Raw genomic sequence first — 19,805 nt, 5'->3', positions numbered from 1 at the left:
GAACAGCAGAGGAGGAGGAGGAATTGGGTGGGCCAAGTTACATGGGAGTCCACCGTAGGGGACTGTACGGAGATGACGGTCTGCCCTAGATCGAGAAGACCGTGTGGAAGATGGAATCACGGAAATATGATAACGCGCACTGAGAAGTAGAGTAGTGAAATCACAGTCCAATTAGATCAATTTCTCGTCTCTTCGCTTTCCCGAAAGACCCTCGCCTGTCTGGAGTGCAATAATGGTGCAATCTGTAATTGTTGCAAAATTTGTGTTATGTATAAATTAATGTTGTTATGCTTTTAGAGATTCTTTTTGTCCATTTTTGCAAAATTACAATTATAGTATTATTTCCATTTTTAATATATTTTATAATAAAGTAAATATTTTAATTTCTATGTTTATTTATACCCATAGTATCATTCCCCTTTTTTATTTCTTAACAATTTAAATATTTCATCTCTTTATGATTGCTATGATTTAGAAAAAAAAGAGAGAGAGAGAGAGGAAGAGAGGAGAATTGTGCTTTAAGACCTTGTATAATTAGACAAAGTCCATGAAATTTATAAAATTAATCAAAGTCCTTAAGGGATTTATGAACAAAAATACCTTCCTAATTATGATATTACATAATCTATTTTAAAAAAAAAACCCGACTTAGAAATATAGCATACAATGTGTCAAAGGGGCAATTAAAAGAATTTGATACATATGTGACAATTCATATTAGTGAATCGTATTTGTGTCGTGTTAAAAATTAGGTATTCTATTATATAACTCAACCAAAATTTGACACGAATAATAATTGGGTCAAACACATAAACCTAAATATCACTTTTATTAAAAAAGTAACAAATCATGTAACTCATTTAATAATTAAATACTCTTATTTAATAATCAAATTGACTTATATCTTACTATGCCTATATGATAAATATTTTAATCAAACATATTTATGACTTAATTGAATTAATTATTTAAAAATGAATTAAATAATTTAACGATATAATTAAGTTAATAACTAGATTATTAGATGTGTCAATTTGAGTCAAATTTATGACATGTAGATTAACTAAAAAATCATCTATTTATTAAATAAGTTATGCATGTCCACGATTCAAACTCATTTATACTCTACCCAAACAAATACGTAAAGGTTCTGTCATGTTGGCAATTTGTATTAAACTTTATGAACGTAGAAGCAAACATACCCTCCATAGGAAGAGCTTCATAAATTGTTCATATGCTAAGAAAAAGAAAAATCTAAAACAAACTTTATATAAACAGCCCTTCATCCAGCTTGAGAGAGAAGCATGAATCTCAAGACTCATTAAATCCCCAGAGTCTATATCATTGGCAATTTCAGCAGCCAATTACAAAATTTGACTAATCTTAAACTAACCCATCAAAGAGAAAGGAGCAAGAAATGGAGCAAAACCCAGGAATTAATCACTCTCTCTGCATCTTTATTAAGAAGTTGGGAAGGGACTAAAACCCCCTTGTACCATCTTCTCCAATGGTCCGAAGAGTGGCTCTGGGAGGTTGTTCCATTCATACCAATCCCAACCAGAACACTTGTGAGGCTCAAGATTTTGGGGCAGTTGATGAGGATCGGCCGAGACTGCGCGCATAAAGATGGTGACATAATGGGATTGGTTCGCCGGGAAGACGTTGTTGGTAACAGTTAGGAACTCTATCCTGTCAATGTCTAAACCAGTTTCCTCCTTCACCTCCCTGGCAGCACATTCCTCAAAACTCTCCCCTGAAATGGGACTATCTCGAGGTCAAAATCAGCTAATAATATTATAAACGAAGGACTGAGAGAGGGGCTGACCAAACTCGAGGTGGCCTCCGGGGAGGGCGAAGGTGGAGTAGCCGTTGGAGGAGAGGCGCCGCCCCAACAACGCGGCGTTCCCCTTCAACAGAAACACCACTACGGCAACTCTTGGCACCGGCGCTCCATTCTCCATTTTGTGTCACTATTCTTCTTGCCCTCGCTTCGATTTATAATTTATATACACAAGGAGACATTCCAAGGTTTTAGTATCTGTATGACCGAGGCTGCATTGGTCCAAGTGTTGAATTAAAAACGACGTCGTTTTCATGATTTCCTTGCCCCCAAGTTTTCAATGCTACACTTCACCCTTTCCATTATATTATATTATATTATTATTGATATTGAGGTGATGATTATTTTATTATTATTATCATATTATTTTTGTAAGTTCATATATACAAAAGCATGTACATTTAGTGCATTTTTTATTATATCTATCCCTTTCAATAAATTAAATTATATTGAAATTTTGTACACAATTAAAAACTATTTTATTAAATTTAGTTATTTTTATTATTATTTTAAATATTTGGTATATTTAAATGGGCCGATTTTGAGGACAAAATAGTTCTACAAATTATTTAAATATCAAAAAATGGTTTTAAAACCGTTTACAAATTTAAGGTATCAAACAAATTTTGTTATCTCTAATTTTAAAATTTTTTTAATTAATTTTTAAAGACATAAGGTAGCTTGAACAAGATATTCCGATATATTAATGTGATCCTTATATCCATCGAATACATCAACACTTAAAAATCTACTTATCAAACATGTAATTTTTCTCCGACCTGACATAATATTTTTTTCAATGGGTAGTTTGTGTAGGTTGAACTTTATATTTTGATATACGGGGGAAACATTATTCCATTTGTGTTTAATAATATAAAAATAAAATTATTTTAAAATATTATTTTTAAAAATAAAAACAACCATCAAATTCTTTATTTCATCGTATTTGAACTCAAAGTTGAATACCCATTTGTATTTGTTTAAAAAAAATCATTGATGTAAAAAATCGTTAGTTATCAAACTTTCGATGGTCACCGTTGCATATATATGGTAAATTCAAATCATTGTATAAAGTAAAAATAAATAAGATAAAGATATAAAAGAATGAAATTAAGGTACAAATCAATGGGATGAACATGAATACAAAATAATAAGAACTATAATGTAGACATCATACAAAATTATTAATCATACTCCTCGATAGGAATCAATTTGGTATTGTAGCGTTTTTTTTTCCTCATATAATTGGAATATATTTGACAACAATTATAGTAAAGAATTTTTAAAACAAAATCATTTTTTTTTAATATGTTTTGGTTATTTTTTTCTTTTCTATTTTATCTTAGTTCTCAAGAAAATTTAGATGTAAAATCATTTAATTTAGACTATAAATTAATCTAATAAATTTACAAAATTCCGAAACCGAAATCGAATTTCTACTATATGCATCTACTATTTTTGCTCCATATTTCATTTAATTATCAATGAAATTTAAATTCTTTAAAGTTTTGTAGATACCTTACTCAAAAAATGAAAATAAAAGATATTAAAATAATAAAATTTTTTTTTTTTTAAAAAAGTTTATATTTAATACTACTTCCCATTTAAAAATTAATCTCAATAATAAATTCAAAATTATATTAACTAAAAACAATAATTAATTTTAATTTTTTTAATATCTTCTTAGTAACCAAGCATATAATTAAAAATCATAATTATTGTCTAGTTATCAAAACTTCAACCAGGTTGAGAAAATAAAGGTTATACTTAAATGATAAAAACACCTAAGAGGGGGGTGAATTGGGTTTTTCAAAATATTTTTCAACACAACAAATTCAAGCACAATAGAAGTAAAAATAAAGATATAGAGTTTAGAAAAAACAAACTCAGATTTTATAGTAGTTCGACACTTCTTTGTCTATATCCACTCTCCTCGATCTTCTAATTGAGTGAGGGTTCCACTTACTTGAAACTTCAATCAAGCTTTCAATCTCCTTTACAATTGGATTCTGGTTCCAATAGACTCTTACACAATCTCTTCAAGATTCAACTCACTTTAAGACTTTAACACTCGCTTTTTACAAGAATAAATCCCTCAACCTAACTCAATGATAACTCAAATACAAATCTAAGTTATGATAAAACACAAAGGTGCACTGAAGGATATGCAAGTATAGATTTAATGCACCAAGAAGAAAATGAGAACTTTTAAGACAATAACAAGTGGGTAGACAATTGAATGCAAGTGTTCTCTATATCATAAATAAAGTGGAACTCTTGATTTATAGGTTTATAACCTCAAGAGCCGAGAAATCCAAAAAATAGCCTCAACCGGTCGGCCTGGGAGTCGATCGGTTCACTAGCCGTTGGAATATTTAATGCTTTGGTAGGTTATCGTTGTCTCGACCAAAGGTCGACGGGAAGAGAAGGCTATTGGATGAGAGATAGTGTTTTTTACACTCCTCGACCAGACCTCGACCGAACAAGGGCAACCGGTCGATCGGTTGAGCCGATTGGCCTGTGTCTCAATCGGTTTAGTCTTTTGGCCCCGAAAACCTATCTTTTTCAGTTATTTTCATTTTTAACACTTAGGTAAGGTTTTTAGGTAAATTAATATGCCAATTTTGAAACATTTTGCCTAAGGTACAATTGATAAAACTTGAGTTTTAATGAAATTGTAACTTTAAATAATAAATCGAGTTTTCTAAATATGCATAAAAAGATATGTAAAGCCTAAGTGCACTCATGCATTCATTTTACATTTATTTCTTATGATTAAAAGTCTTCCAAATGTCTCGATCTTGTATCCATTTGGTCATTTTATGAATTTCTAAATTTATACCTGAGATTCTTTACAATTTAAACCAATTAGATCACTTAACCATGATTTATTATCATCAAAATTTGATTAGGAGAACTCTTGGACTAACAAGTTAAATGTGTAATTATTATTACAGATTTTTTAATATGTAATAATTTGGACATTTTATATCTGGAAATATGTTAATTATTAATTTTTTTCACATTATTAATTTACAAATTGAAATTAGAAGAAATATAATAATTTGTTTTATTAATATTTTTAATATATAAAATAAATAAATTTAATATTTTTAAGAGATTAATAAAAACAGATAAACTTAATACTTAATAACAATCAGATATTAATCAAAAGCAACTCATGTAAATCAAGTTTAGATCTATTTAAATTTTTGACAAAAAAAAATGATTACACATTGAAAAGATCAACCGCCACGACCATACACTGTTTGACATTTGTTCAAGGAACCTATGATTGAAGCAGCATTATTAAGAATAGGGATTTGGGTTCAGGACGTTGAATAGCTGACTAGGCAAACAGACCCATACCAGGTCAGAAAATAAACACATGGAGTCTCCCTCTTTCCGGGACCAGTTCGAATAACGCATTTGTATTATATCATCTGATGTCCGATCAAAGCCAATACATCATAGCTTTCAATGGCCAAAAAGCTGAGTGGGCGTTGGGCGAATGTCGATAGGGACCAGTGTGTCCTTACATGGTGAATCTAATCGGACCATGCCCCACCACTTACACTTGCATGCACTTCCCTATTTAATAATTGGCCAAGTTACATCAACATTAACATTCTTTTATCCTCCTTGGTTTTGTGTGTTTTAATATGATGGGTGTAATAATAATGACTCCTTTTGGTGTGACATCGTATATTATAAAAAGTTTATACGAAAATTAAAATCTAATACGAAAATTGATATAGTGATTTAATCACAAAATTAGTCACAAGATACAAAAATGCAAATGTTTTTTTTATGTTTTATTAACATTAGCCCCCTTTGGATATATGTTGACTTTATTGATGCCCTAATTAAGGATCATAGGTTTAAACCGGGGGAATGTTATATTAAGAGAGATTATTGTAGTGTTACAAAATCACTTATAAGCTTGATATCATGAAATGTGATGTCGTGGGTAAATATATTATCTTAATCCAATTCAACTTATCTTTTGATTTATTCGCCCACGTTATTAATAAAATTATGATTTTTAAGTTTTTAGCCAATGTAAAGAAGTCAACTCACCCGTTATTTATTTTCATTATCTTTAAATTTATTAAAAAGTATAGAGGAAGATGTTATTAGGATACAACAACATCGGTCCACAAAATATAATATGAAATGAGAATATACTGTTTTGAGTCGATCCACCTTCTTATTTGATTTCTAGTGGCCAATGTTACAAATGAAATTATAACTTTTAAGTTTTCAACCAATGTAAAAGAATTTAACTAGTCCATTATTGGTTTTTATCATCTTTGAGATTTATTAGAAAGTATAGAAATTGTTGGTGCACGACCAACAAGGAGAGTCCAACTAGCTTCCAAAGTTTAGACGACGATTAGACTTGCATGCATGAATTTTGGAAAAAATGGCAGCATACTTTTCATTGTAGCTGAGGGTAACAATTTATTCTTATCCAACTATAACGTATTTTTTAGTGTATTTGATAATGTTCGAATGTGTATTACCATTGTTAATGTCAATGATTATCAGCTCATAACCGTTATCATGCCTTTATGAGCCTAAGACTAGTATTTTGGTTTTGTAATAACTATGTCAATAAAGTCACTTAATGTACATTACAATTAATACTTTCAAGCGTATCAAACGACGTATTCAATGTTCGATTGATTGTATGTCTGTATATTACCTTTAAGTTAGATGAACAAAGTTACTTGACCTTATATTATTAGATTATGAGCCAGATGGCTCGAGGGGATGGTTGTAAGTGTTCCATAGAAATGAGAGGTGTTCTCCATACCAACGTGTTCCTTATCAAAAGTGATGAAAATTGAAGTGCTTATCACTTGTGAAAGGAGACCAATGCAATCCTTTTCAAAGAAGCGAAATTGTACAATACAATTTATGTTTTGATGATATCAAGGAGACAATGTGCTTCACTTAAAATTTTGAAATCTTCTTTGAAAAATTTTAAGACATTGAGTAGAGATGATATTGAGTTTTTTTATTTCAACAATTAATACGTGGAATAAAATTTGCATTAATATTTAAAATATAAAAAAATTACAATATAAATAAATAAGACTTGTATATAAAAGAAATGGAATTTAAATCCAAATATAAATAAGTGAGATTATTTTTATTATGTATAATTGATTTTTGGATAGAAAAGGAAAACTATTACCTATGAACCAATCATAATATAAATAAATAAAATAAAAAAAGGATAAAAGAAAGCAACTTAGGATGTATAATGTCCTTACATCACATTATATACCTAAAATATTATAATTAAATCAGAATTTGTTAGTGGGTGAATTTAAAAAATATTTTTAATTTTTTTTAATATTTAAAATTTTTTATTTTTTAAATATTTAAAAAAATTGGAAATACTATCGAGTATTAAAAAATTTTGAAAACGCTCTCTAGAATCATCGTGAAAAACACCTATGAGATTGGAGGAGGGAATTGCTGTATTTTTTAAATAAGAGACTGATATGGAACTTACAGCATTGAAGTAAAAGAGAAGATATGATTTCTGTAAGGAGAATCCATGGGTATAATGCCTTGTATGGGTGTAATAATGTCTAGAAGTCCATGGAGGTATTGAATCAGGTGGTGGTGGGAGACGACAGAAAGTTGAAGGACCCAGAGCTTACCAATGATATCGCTGTGATAGCCACATGGCGGAATATCCGCGGTGGATTGTACGGTGAAGCTCGGCCCCACATCCAAACAGGAACGAACAGAAAACTCGTAGTTGAGGCTAGCTCCCTTCCCACACTTCTCCATCGCCACCTCTCTCTCTCTCTCTCTCTCTCTCTCTCTCTCTAGCTCTGTTTCTTTTTTCTTTTTTTTTCTCCCTCTTTCTTCTCCGTTTCTCTCTCTAGTCTCTCTATTTGTGGTTTTTGGAGTGTTGTGTTGCTTCAACAATGACGGACACCACAGATGATATTGCAGAGGAAATCTCTTTTCAGAGCTTTGATGACGATTGTAGGTTGCTGGGTAGTCTTCTCAACGAGGTGTTGCAGAGGGAAGTGGGAAGCAATTTCATGGAAAAATTTGAAAGGAATCGGATCCTTGCTCAGGTCTCTCTGCCATACCCGTTTCTTTGTTTTCTCCCTGCTTTTACACCTCTTCTCTGAAGTTCCAGTTCATGCTCTGGATCGTCTTCATTTAGTTGTTTTGTTGGAGATTCCTTGGATTCATTACTTTTTTTTTTCTTATTTCTTTTCTGGGTTTCTGTCTTTTCTTTCGAATTCTGGTTTTTCTGGCTCTTTGTTTGGTTGCTGGGAAAACAGAGGAAAATGGAAGGAAAGGAGAAAAGGAGATCTGGGGTCTGTGTTTTTTCGTTTTGTGGTTTCCAAAAAGTGAAAATTCTACTTAAGTCAGCTAAAAGGTTGTGTAGTGAAGCTTAGTTGGGTGGAGCTCTGTTTCTTTTTGGTTTTATGTACTCGATCGTCGTGCTTCACAATTTTGTTTTTTGTTCTTTCTCTTCATTTTCTGAGCATCCAAAAAGAGAAAAAGGTGCTTTTTTATGATGGTTGTTTCTGGGTGGTTTGTACTTTCAGAGTGCATGCAATATGAGGGCGTCAGGGATCGAGGACACTGCTGAGCTGCTTGAGAAGCAGCTCATATCGGAGATATCCGAAATGAATTTGGAGGAAGCGTTAACTCTCGCTCGAGCATTCAGCCATTATCTTAATCTGATGGGTATCGCCGAAACTCACCATAGGTAATTCAGCTTCACCATCATTCGCCTTAGGTGCCGCAAGTTGTTCTGATGAGCTGAAATGGATTCATTGTTGCTGTATTGACAATTCAGGCGTGTTTGGTTTAGGTTGCTGACATTCATTCTCAGTAGTTTCCAGAAATTTCAGGAAGTTTGTGAATGAATAATGCAGCAACATGTGGCAATGAGTGGTTTTCAATTGTTTGGGTTTTCTTTAAAAAACAAATTGGAAAATGAATGCATGAGGAACTGCAATTTTCAGAAAAATCTTCAGGTGCTGTCTTCCATGCTGTGCTATTTATTATGTTTGATTGTAAGGTTTTGGAAAAGAAAATTGTTCTTGGAAAAGATCAAATTAATTTTTTATAATTTTTATGCTTGTTTGTTTGGTTTTGTTAAACAAAACTGCATTTTTGAATTTGTCTCTAATTTTTTATTTGCCTTGCGTAATTTTCTGGAAGGAAGATTTCACTCTTTTATCTTGATGATGGAGGTGCCCTGATTAGTGATCAGGAATATTGGTAGAAAAAGAAAAAGAAAAAGATACTCGGAAAAAAAAGAACTATCCGCAATCTTTGATTCTTGCTACAATCAGATCTCATATCACTAAAGAAAACTCCATTTTTTCTGATTTTCTTGATGCAGATTACGTAAGGCACGAAATGTGGCACATATGTCAAAATCTTGTGATGACATTTTTAATCAGCTGTTGCAGGGTGGAGTTTCTCCTGAGGAGCTTTATAATACTGTTTGCAAGCAGGTGTTGTATAGTTTTCTCTTTCACTTTCAATTTTCTGGTACTCCTTGTTTGATTGTCAAGAAAAGTGAGCAAAAGAAAAGAGTTACAGAAACTTACTCTGTTTTTACTGCAAGTGAAAAGCTTGCACCTACTGAGCGAATTATTTGTCTCAATCTTCTTGTGGTTTTTTCCAGGCAAGATAGAATTTAAGTTTCACAATTTTGTTTTTTTTTTTAAATAAAAAAATATATAAATTTCCTTTTTATTTATGCAATAAATTGGAGCTTAATAGTGTTTCAAATTTTAGTATATTCATGTTTTATGAGCTGTGAAATCCTGTAGAATTGGTTTTTATTACTTGCTTTTTGTTGCTGCAGGAGGTTGAGATTGTTCTTACTGCACATCCCACACAGATTAACAGACGTACTTTACAATACAAACACATCAGAATTGCCGTATGTTTGTTAATGATGCTAATTGATTTTTACTAATACATAAATATGTAATTTGTTAATTGTGTTTACTGTTTTGTCCTTGTTTCTGAACTTTGTCTTGCAGCATCTTTTAGACTATAATGACCGACCTAATCTTGGTCATGAGGACCGGGAAATGCTGATTGAAGATCTGGTAATTGTCGCTTAATAATAATGCAGGAAAACCATTTCATACAATTAATATCTTCCACTGATGTATAACAGTTTGTTCTGGTTTTTGTAGGTGAGAGAGATAACTTCCATATGGCAGACAGATGAGCTTAGGCGCCAGAAACCTACTGTTGTTGATGAAGCTAGGGCTGGTAAATGACTCAGAGCTTTATATATCTTTAAAATTTTATGCTTTGATTCTTGGTAAAAGATGTTTACTCTATTCTCCCAGGATTGAACATTGTGGAGCAGTCTCTTTGGAGAGCTGTACCTCATTATTTACGCCGTGTTAGCAATGCTCTAAAGAAGGTTTGTCTTCAATCTTTAGCCGCTAGATTTGATGGATCATATACTTTGTTTCATGGTTTTCATTATCATACAATTTGCTCTGTATTTTGTCCCTTCAGCACACTGGGAAGTCACTTCCATTGACTTGCACACCAATAAAATTTGGATCTTGGATGGGAGGTGATAGAGATGGAAATCCAAATGTAACTGCAGAGGTGAGGCTTCTGACATTGATGCCTTTGGTGAATTGTCTGCTCCTTGTATATGGTTAAATCTCCCTCTTTAGATGGTTATTAATTTAATTTAGCTTATAAAAGTAAACAATCTGATAATGGTGAAATTATGTGACTTTGTTGAGGTAGAAGATCTAAATGATGAAACAAAGTTCACCTTGTTGAGAGTTGTTTTGTCATTTCAAATGACACATGTGATGCATGGGTGTGCTGAATTGTGTTTTGATAGTACCCTCCTGCTTGCATTTTGGTGTGGGTGTGTGTAGTTTTGTCTTAAAACAGGGGGATGGAAAGAAAATTTTCTACTGGATTCTCTTTTCTAGTTTCATTTCTTTTTTCCTCAGGATTGATGGATTATTTTTCCATCTAGATCATGGATATTGTTAAGCTTAATCTCAAAATATAGAGAACAATTATAGTCGAAGTTTGATGTGATGTGTTTTGTTTCCATATTATGCAAAATCTTTCTTCAATGCTATATTTCTTCAAGAGACCAAACATTCCCATTGCTTCCTTTTTTGATTTGTACATGAGGAAAAGAAATTACTTAGTTCGTAAATGAGAGAAGCTGGTTTGTTTACTGCAACTTTTAGCTCATTATAAAACCAATTAGGACTGGTTTTATTTTCTCATAGTAGTTGTTATAGCAGATAGTTGTCTGTTGTTTCAGGTCACCCGAGACGTATCTCTTTTATCTAGGTGGATGGCTATTGATCTCTACATCCGGGAAGTTGATAGCCTCAGATTTGAACTTTCCATGAACCGTTGCAGTGATAGCTTGTCCAGATTGGCACATGAAATTTTAGAAAAAGGTTTGGCTTTGGCTTGTCAAAGTTTCTACTGAAATTTGGTGCATTGAGGAATACTTTTGGATATTGTAATTGTTATTTCTGTTTGTCCTGCTTTTATTTTTATAGATGTCCCCTCTCGTCAGACCTGTTGTTGACAATTGGCTTGTTCACAAGCATAGGAGGAACCGTCACCTGCCAGGGTGGCTTAGTTGGTTAGGGCGAACACTGGCAAGTGTGGTCCTAGTAAGTGACATATGGTCTTAGATTCGAATCTTGCCACTGATGATACCTTGAATTTACTAGGTGTTGGTTGTTGTGGGGTGGTCAACACCCCGAGGTTTGGGTCCCCATGGAGAGTCCTAAGGGCTTGACCATGGAAGGTTCTTCAATTAGCAAAATAAAAAAAAAGAAAAAATGAAAAACCGTCCAGAGGAGCCCAGAGTCATTTGGAACCTAGAATATTTGATATTATGTAGACTTATGTGCTTAAGAGATTAGTTTCTTAGTTTATGATCTAACCATGTTTGATTTCAAGATTGAAAATCCAGATACGGGATTGTCACCCCGAAAAATGCATTTAAAATTCAATGAGTGATAATCATAAGTTGTGAGGCTAAATATCTTTTTACATTAAATTTTCTGTTTGAGGATATGCGTTTTTACACTAAAAGTCCACAACTCCTGTATGTTTATATTGATTTTTCTACTACAAATATGAACAGAGGATCTCTCTTTGAATTATATGAGGCTCCAACTAGAATACTTTTGAGCTGCTTCTATGGTTTGATAGTGGTCAAAATTTTTCTCCAGAAACTTCATCAGTTGATCGGAATGAGAGTCGGAACCAACCACTGAACAGGAGCCAACTGAAACCTTACAGTCAGCTAGGTCCTACCCTTCCAAGACAACTTCCTGCAGGAGCTGACCTACCCTCTTGCACAGGTCAGAAAATGGTTTTGGCACTTTTCTGTTTAAAAACTTTTTGAGATCTCTTGTTGCTTACGATGTTCTATTCATCTGAAAGAGTTTTGTTTGTTCCTTGGGGAACACACCAGGTTGACTTAGTGGCAAGTGTAAGTGCAAGTGCAAGTGCACCTTAGTGCGACTGTGTAATACTTTTTTTTTGAACATATGTTGCTTTTTGGATGAATGTTGGATTTTATGTTTCATTATTGAATATGAGGAGTTTGCCAAAGTTTGACTAAAAGAAATTCTATTTCTGTTATATTCATTATCCATAGTATTTAAATACACATTCTGCTCTCCCTTTAATTGTTCCATTGATTCCTACAAGTTCAAAAAATTTATTTTAGTTTTCTTGTGATAAAATTGATGGTAAACACACTTCTGATGTTTTTGGTGAATGATTGGACTTGCCACATCATAGCCACGTTGTTGTTGAACTTCTATTGCTGCTTAATAGCCCTCCACCAGTGATAACTTTTGGTGAATGTTTGACAAAATTTCTGAAGTTTCAAGGCTATATTCCAATTTCTATTTTCTTTGTTTCAAGATTTCAACTATTTCTTTACAATGATATAAGTGCATGCTTTCAAACTATGGAATTTCTTTTGGTCCTGATCAACGCTAAACCTTAAGCCCAAACTGGAGTATATCCTTTCTTTTTAAGGATCATTGGGTTCAGGTCTACAGTGCAAATTAACTGTTATTTTTGTCCATTCTCAACAGTTTCCTTTTGGCATATGTTTTGGCAAAGTGATTGTTTCTTGCCTGCATTTCATAACTGTGCTTTCACTAATTCTTTGTTTGATCTTGCATTTCATGTAATTGCTAATCCATATGAATACAGTTGATAGTTCATTTTTTTTTCCTCCATGTAGAATGCAAGGATGGGGAATCTAAGTATCCCAAATTAGAATTTCCTGGAACTGATTACATGCCATTGAATCGTCAGGTGAAACAAATTCTAGGAAAGCTTATATTTTTATGTGGCATTTGTTTACCTTCTATGGTTCTTCCTTCTACTACCTCTGCATCCTCTCTAGCAAATATTTATGGAGTTCTTTTTTATTTTTAAATTTCTAGGATGGTAAGGCTGCTTCAAGTTCAGATACTTCATTCCAGGATTCCAATAAGGACTTTGGCAAAACATATGGAAATGGAACTGTAGCTAATTCTAGCAATTCTCAGTCAGCTGCGACACCCCGAACTGTTTCTTTCAGCTCTGGTCAACTCCTTTCTCAGAGGAAACTATTTTCAGAATCTCAGTTGGGAAGGTCCAGCTTCCAGAAGCTTCTGGAGCCAAGCCTACCTCAACGTCCTGGAATTGCTCCTTATAGGATTGTTCTTGGAAATGTAAAAGACAAGGTAATCCTTTCCTATTTAGGAACGCCAATAATCAATATGTGGTCATTAGTTACATGGTGAAGCTGGTATTGAAAACTTATGTGCTTTTGGTCTTGATAGAGAATAAAATTGCCTGTGACTGGCATAGGAGAAGCAATTTGCCCATGATATGCCTGGTTCTAATTTGACATTTTCATGGTCTCAGTCTGTTTTTCTGAATGATGACTTTTGATGCGCTTTTGAGAGGAAATATTTTGGGACACATATTTTAGGAATGCACAGTAAAATGAAAGGAAACAGGGATAGAATCTCCTGGTAGAAGAATCCAACCACTCTGGTGGTTCAAGCTCTATAGTTGGTTGACATTATTTTAATTCTTGGTTTTGCATCTTCTCTTGGTCTTGGGTTTTGTTCGGACAAAAAACATTAAAAATTAAGACAGAAAATGATACATAACTTTTAGGTCAGGAAACAGTATTGAAGATAAGAAAGGGTGCTTGGCCACCCTTCTCACTATTCTTTTTCAGTGCTTTTATTTTGATGCCAAAACAAATGCATGAAAAAATATTATTTTTTCCCCTACAAAACAAAACAGTGATATGACTACAGAGCAGGATTTAAATAAATACAGCCAATCTAAAAATCTGAAATTATTCAAATGGGTGATAAGTTGTTGAAGCATCTTTTTGACATAGTTTGCAACTGTACAATGGTAATGCTTTTGAGGAGTGAGTATGCCATTTTGATTCTCTTGATTGCTATTGCATGGTTGTTGTTTTTCTTATTTACAAAGGCTGAAGCATTCTAACCTTTTATGTTACCTTAATGATGATGAAAGAGTAAATGTTTGTGTATGTCACATCAATTCAGCTTATGAAAACACAAAGACGGTTGGAGCTTCTTCTTGAGGATCTTCCTTGCGAACATGATCCTGGGGATTACTATGAAACAGCAGACGAACTCTTGGAACCACTACTGCTGTGCCATGAATCTATGGTGTTTAAGTCAACTAGCTTCATTTTCTTGTGTTAAGGTTTTTATATTGGTATATATCATTGATGTAAAATTATCAATGTTTGCAGCAATCATGTGGATCTGGTGTCCTAGCTGATGGTCGGCTTGCTGATCTCATCCGAAGAGTTGCTACCTTTAGAATGGTATTAATGAAGCTTGACTTGCGCCAGGTATGTTTTGTTTTGGGTTATAAGCTGCAATGTTTATAGGTTATTTGTTTAACTTCATTTGTGCAATGGACAGGAATCTGCTAGGCATGCTGAAACACTAGATGCAATTACAAGTTTCCTGGATATGGGTATATATAGTGAGTGGGATGAAGAAAGAAAACTGGATTTTCTGACAAGAGAGCTGAAAGGGAAGAGGCCTCTGGTTCCTCCAACTATAGAAGTATGGTGATTTGATATGATGATCCCAATCTAAAATAATATTTAAAATGTGTAAACAGTTGAAATGTTGGTTTTCTAACTGTTTTCCTGATTATTGCAATGTCATAGGGATTTAAAAAATCTGAAGTTAAGTCACCACTATTGAGCGGCTTATATTTCATCTATAGTTTTTCTGAGACGTGAAAACATAGGATGTGGTTTATCATCATTTCCAAATGATGGTAGTATGAAATCCTTTTTATTGGGCTCCTTAAAACATTTTATCATTGTTGTAAAACGCTTTTGTAGCTTACCTTGAGAAAACAGACACTATAAAAATTCTCAATAAGGTGTCTTATTTTTATATTCTGATACTTTGGCTCCCTTCCTTGTTCTTCCATGTGTTAACGGTAAATTGGGTTTTCCCTTGGGATTTTTAGATGTACATTTAAAAAAAAAAATTATTTTTATATTTTCAGATGTCTTGAAATTGGTAGTGCCACAGGTATAGAATGTTATCGAGGAACTTCTTGGATAAACTTAGTACTGTGTAGGTGATCCAGTATCACATGTGTGAGCAAATTTTGAAGTTTATTAAGGTGTTTGAATGGTCCCTACCATATCATGTATTTGTCCCCCCCACCCTTCTTTTCTGGCTTCATATTTTTGCTTTATTGGGTCTTTTCAGGTTGTTGCTGATGTTAAAGAAGTGTTGGATACCTTCCGAGTTGCTGCTGAGATAGGGAGTGATTCATTTGGAGCATATGTGATTTCTATGGCCTCCAATGTATGATTAGTTATTCCTAAATTTTCTGCACAAAATTTATGATTATTACCAACAAAAGTTCGGCATTTGGTATTAAAGCTACATAATGAGGAGCAGTACTTGAGTCTCTTTTGATTCTTTGTTCTCAGAGGGATTACTGATTCATATTTTCATTTCTGAATTCTCTGAGGCGTTATTGATACACAAACATAACACAAATATAACCATACCGTTGGCCTTGCAGGCAAGCGATGTCCTTGCTGTGGAGCTTCTGCAAAAAGATGCCCGACTTGCTGTTAGTGGGGAGCTGGGCAGACCATGTTCTGGTGGAACGTAAGATCACTACCATCACTCCATTGATAGGCAATCTTAGAAATCCCTCTCGATAGATTTTAACAAGTCAAATTTGTGCTTTTGGACTTGTTCTATGGTTAAGGGAATCTGAACAAAACAGAGAAATAAAAGTAGTTGATTGGGAATCCATCTCCCTAAAGAAAATGATTCTCTTCTTGATGTTACTGTCATATTGAGTAGGATTGTGAGTTTATACACTGAACTTTCCTGCAGTAACAGATTAAAAGATGGATAATAGGACTAGCTTAGAGTACTACTCCTGGGGAAAAAGCAAACAAACACTTAGGAAAAATGAAAATTAAGAAAAATATTCTATGTATTCATAGCATAATATGTGGGATTAAAGAATTTAGCATTTTCAGCCTTACTGGGGTTTACATTGTTGCACAAACAAGATATAATTCTTACTAAATTTTCATATATCTTGGAATAGGCTACGGGTGGTTCCTCTATTTGAAACTGTGAAGGACTTGAGGGGAGCTGGGGCAGTGATCAGGAAATTGTTATCAATAGATTGGTACCGGGAGCATATTATAAAGAACCATAATGGGCACCAGGAGGTATTTATCAACAAAAAGCATTAGGATCACTTTTCCATGAGCTTATTATGGTTATTGTGAACAGGTGATGGTTGGATACTCTGACTCTGGTAAAGATGCTGGGCGCTTCACTGCTGCTTGGGAACTTTACAAAGCACAAGAGGATGTTGTAGCTGCATGCAATGAGTATGGGATTAAAGTTACTCTCTTCCATGGGCGTGGAGGGAGTATAGGTCGTGGTGGTGGCCCCACATATCTTGCCATTCAATCCCAACCACCTGGTTCTGTAATGGTGAGTTATCAATTAAGTTCAGCACCTCAAAAAATAACTAATCTTTATTTTCCATTTTTTCAATCAACAATTTTAAGTTTTCCTTCTCCATTTTGCTTTGTTACTACACTTCCTACTCCATTCTAAAACTAGGAAAAGGATATGCTAGTTCCTTAACTAACCAATGATCTTTGGTCTGGAACTTGTGTGGGGTACAACATTTGAGGAAACATCTAACTGCAGTTTTGAAAACTTGGGAAATTTAATAAGCTTTTATGAGAACCCTAACCAATGTGGCTGAATTTTGAAAGGAACTTGTAGTAGAAAACTATAAGCACGGCTTGAATTGTTGTTTCTCTTTTGAACTTCATAAATTTCCTTTAATTCCTTGAGTTCATTTGATATCCAAATTGACCCAAGTTATAATCCACATTGGAGTTTACAACCTTGCTTTCAATGGTTAAGAGCAGAAGGTTATATTCTCAGAAGGGATAGCACTCCCTCCTAAATCGCATTGGGTTTTTTGTTTTGAATTGGCAGGGTACTCTCCGGTCAACTGAGCAAGGAGAGATGGTTCAAGCTAAGTTTGGGTTACCACACACGGCTGTGCGGCAACTAGAAATATACACGACTGCTGTGCTGCTTGCAACCATGCGGCCTCCACTTCCACCTAGGGAGGAAAAATGGCGGAATCTAATGGAGGAGATCTCGAAAATCAGTGGCCAATGTTATAGGAGTACAGTTTATGAAAACCCAGAATTCCTAGCCTACTTCCATGAAGCTACACCACAGGCTGAGCTTGGTTTCCTTAACATAGGAAGCCGACCCACAAGAAGAAAAAACTCAACAGGAATTGGACATCTTCGTGCAATTCCATGGGTATTTGCATGGACTCAAACCAGATTTGTCCTTCCTGCCTGGCTTGGAGTTGGGTCAGGTTTAAAGGGTGTTTGTGAGAAGGGGCATAAAGAAGACCTAATCGCAATGTATAAAGAATGGCCTTTCTTCCAATCTACCATTGACCTTATAGAGATGGTCTTAGGGAAAGCGGATATTACCATAGCCAAGCATTATGATGAAGTTCTTGTGTCACCAAGTAGGCAAGAGCTTGGTGCTGACCTAAGGAGGGAGCTCTTGACAACAGGGAAGTATGTCTTGGTGGTTACTGGGCATGATAAACTCTCTCAGAATAATCGAAGCTTGAGGAGACTGATTGAGAGCCGGCTTCCTTTTCTCAATCCAATGAACATGTTGCAGGTTGAGATACTGAGGAGGTTGAGACGTGACGATGATAACAATAAACTCAGAGATGCCTTGCTTATCACAATAAATGGGATTGCTGCTGGGATGAGGAACACAGGTTGAGTGAAACTGCTGCGCTCCAACGAGGCTCACTGTCAGCTGAAAGTCTTTCTCTTTGTTTCCAAAACAGCAATCATGTTAAGAGTTTGTCTACTGTATCCATATCAGTCATTAGGTTTTGTTAAAAAACATAAACATATAGCACAACCGAAGTGGAACTTGCTCATCAGGATTGAAAAGTGTCGCATTATCTGAAGCGGACATGAATTCTCTATTATCTTATAGGAGGAGGTTGTTGACATATATGTTGCTGGGCTAAAACTGCAGGAGGTATTGTTGTCCCTGTAAGAAATGAATTGCCAACTCATATGCATGCACTGCTGGTCCCAGGCTGTTGTCTAAAAGAACAAATTAATCAACCGTATGAGATGGCGAATTTTAAAGATTTTCCATCCTGCCAGGGTGTTGTCTAGAGGGGTAGAAGCAAGATGTTGTGCAACAACCTTGGGTTGGTTGATCAACTTGGGTGGTGTAACATCCACAAAACTCCTCTTGGTTGGAAATTTTTTTTTTTCCGAATATTATTTATTTTAAAAAATATTATTAAAAAGTGAATACAAAAATATGACATTTTGGTCATTAATTTTTTTATTTTATATTAAACTGTCTTTTTAAAAGACAATCATGTGTTCACATTTTCAATATAAATTATTTTTAGTGGTACTATTTTTTTAAAAAAATTATAAAGAATTACACTACTTGTAGAGAGCATTCCTTTTTATCATAGAGGCTTAAATATACATTGCTAGATGCACACTCCCTCACATCTGACTCTCCATTTGAATTCAAACAATTTAGTTGAGGAAGTTGGGGTACTTCCGTACTTCAAGTCTTCCACCCATGGCTGATTCACATTGGTGCTAATGTTTTCACAAGTCATTGAATAGAAAAGCTACTGGGTTAGGGTTTACTAGTTGCAAGGATATTTATTTTTATGAATATATCGGTAATTCGATTTTACGGATATATTGAAAATATAGGAGAAATATCGGTGGAGTGAAAATTATTTAAAATTAATAGGAGTGCTTGAAAAATCTTCAAAAAAATGATAAAATAAGTAAGAATACACATTTTAAAGTTATCTTGTAAGTGTAATTGACATATATATAATTAAGAAGAAAAAATCGAGATATATCGGTAGATTTGATATTTAAATTTTAAAAATAATATATATGAATTTTGAAAGTGTATAAAGTTAGATTAAGTTAAGAAATATTTGATTTTATTGAATAAAAATAATTTATACATGAATATAATACATATGAGATTGCAATAGTCCTTATAGTAAGAAAGAGATCGTGGTTTCATTATATTGTTAGATGAAGGGAGTTCATCTTGTTGAAGACGGTATTTATTAAAAAAATTTTAAAATATTTTTATTAAAATATATTTTATTATATTTTAAATAAAAAATTAAATTAATTTATATAAAATATAGATTTAATTTTTTAAATTTTATTAAAAATACGTGGTAACAACTTTTTTTATTAATATTAATTTATTTAATAATCAAAATAAAGGTTGATAATTAATAATTA

General features: G+C 33.7%; 2 protein-coding genes across 2 annotated transcripts; one reads left to right on the top strand and one right to left on the bottom strand.

Moving 5' to 3' along the window:
• Positions 1–1,146: 1,146 nt before the first annotated feature.
• On the bottom strand, positions 1,147–1,961 carry LOC117923272 (nudix hydrolase 1). Its single transcript, XM_034841500.1, has 2 exons — positions 1,826–1,961; positions 1,147–1,753 (listed from the first exon to the last, which is right to left on the bottom strand). The coding sequence occupies exons 1-2, from the start codon at positions 1,959–1,961 to the stop codon at positions 1,461–1,463; spliced, it is 429 nt and encodes a 142-aa protein (XP_034697391.1). The 3' UTR covers positions 1,147–1,460.
• Positions 1,962–7,693: 5,732 nt separating this feature from the next.
• On the top strand, positions 7,694–18,512 carry LOC117914506 (phosphoenolpyruvate carboxylase 4). The gene is made up of 20 exons (XM_034829859.1): positions 7,694–7,947; positions 8,431–8,594; positions 9,237–9,351; positions 9,708–9,785; positions 9,889–9,957; positions 10,048–10,126; positions 10,207–10,283; positions 10,382–10,477; positions 11,166–11,307; positions 12,097–12,228; positions 13,128–13,201; positions 13,333–13,614; positions 14,464–14,589; positions 14,676–14,777; positions 14,851–14,997; positions 15,664–15,762; positions 15,986–16,074; positions 16,529–16,655; positions 16,720–16,926; positions 17,446–18,512. The coding sequence occupies exons 1-20, from the start codon at positions 7,792–7,794 to the stop codon at positions 18,268–18,270; spliced, it is 3,186 nt and encodes a 1,061-aa protein (XP_034685750.1). The 5' UTR covers positions 7,694–7,791; the 3' UTR covers positions 18,271–18,512.
• Positions 18,513–19,805: the final 1,293 nt, after the last annotated feature.

Source organism: Vitis riparia, chromosome 1 (genome assembly GCF_004353265.1).
Source record: "Vitis riparia cultivar Riparia Gloire de Montpellier isolate 1030 chromosome 1, EGFV_Vit.rip_1.0, whole genome shotgun sequence".
In the NCBI taxonomy this organism is placed as follows: Eukaryota; Viridiplantae; Streptophyta; class Magnoliopsida; order Vitales; family Vitaceae; genus Vitis; species Vitis riparia.
Note: the sequence above shows the minus strand (reverse complement) of the source record. Positions and strands in the feature narration are given on the sequence as shown.

Bases quoted from the DNA above. Each gene is read 5' to 3' on its own strand.
- LOC117923272 (XM_034841500.1), bottom strand. From the start codon at position 1,961: ATGGAGAATGGAGCGCCGGTGCCAAGAGTTGCCGTAGTGGTGTTTCTG. The intron at 1,754-1,825 runs GTCAGCCCCTCT...GTCCCATTTCAG, and splicing joins CGGAGGCCACCTCGAGTTTG to GGGAGAGTTTTGAGGAATGT.
- LOC117914506 (XM_034829859.1), top strand. From the start codon at position 7,792: ATGACGGACACCACAGATGATATTGCAGAGGAAATCTCTTTTCAGAGC. The intron at 9,352-9,707 runs GTGTTGTATAGT...TTGTTGCTGCAG, and splicing joins ATAATACTGTTTGCAAGCAG to GAGGTTGAGATTGTTCTTAC. The intron at 14,778-14,850 runs GTATGTTTTGTT...TGCAATGGACAG, and splicing joins TGAAGCTTGACTTGCGCCAG to GAATCTGCTAGGCATGCTGA.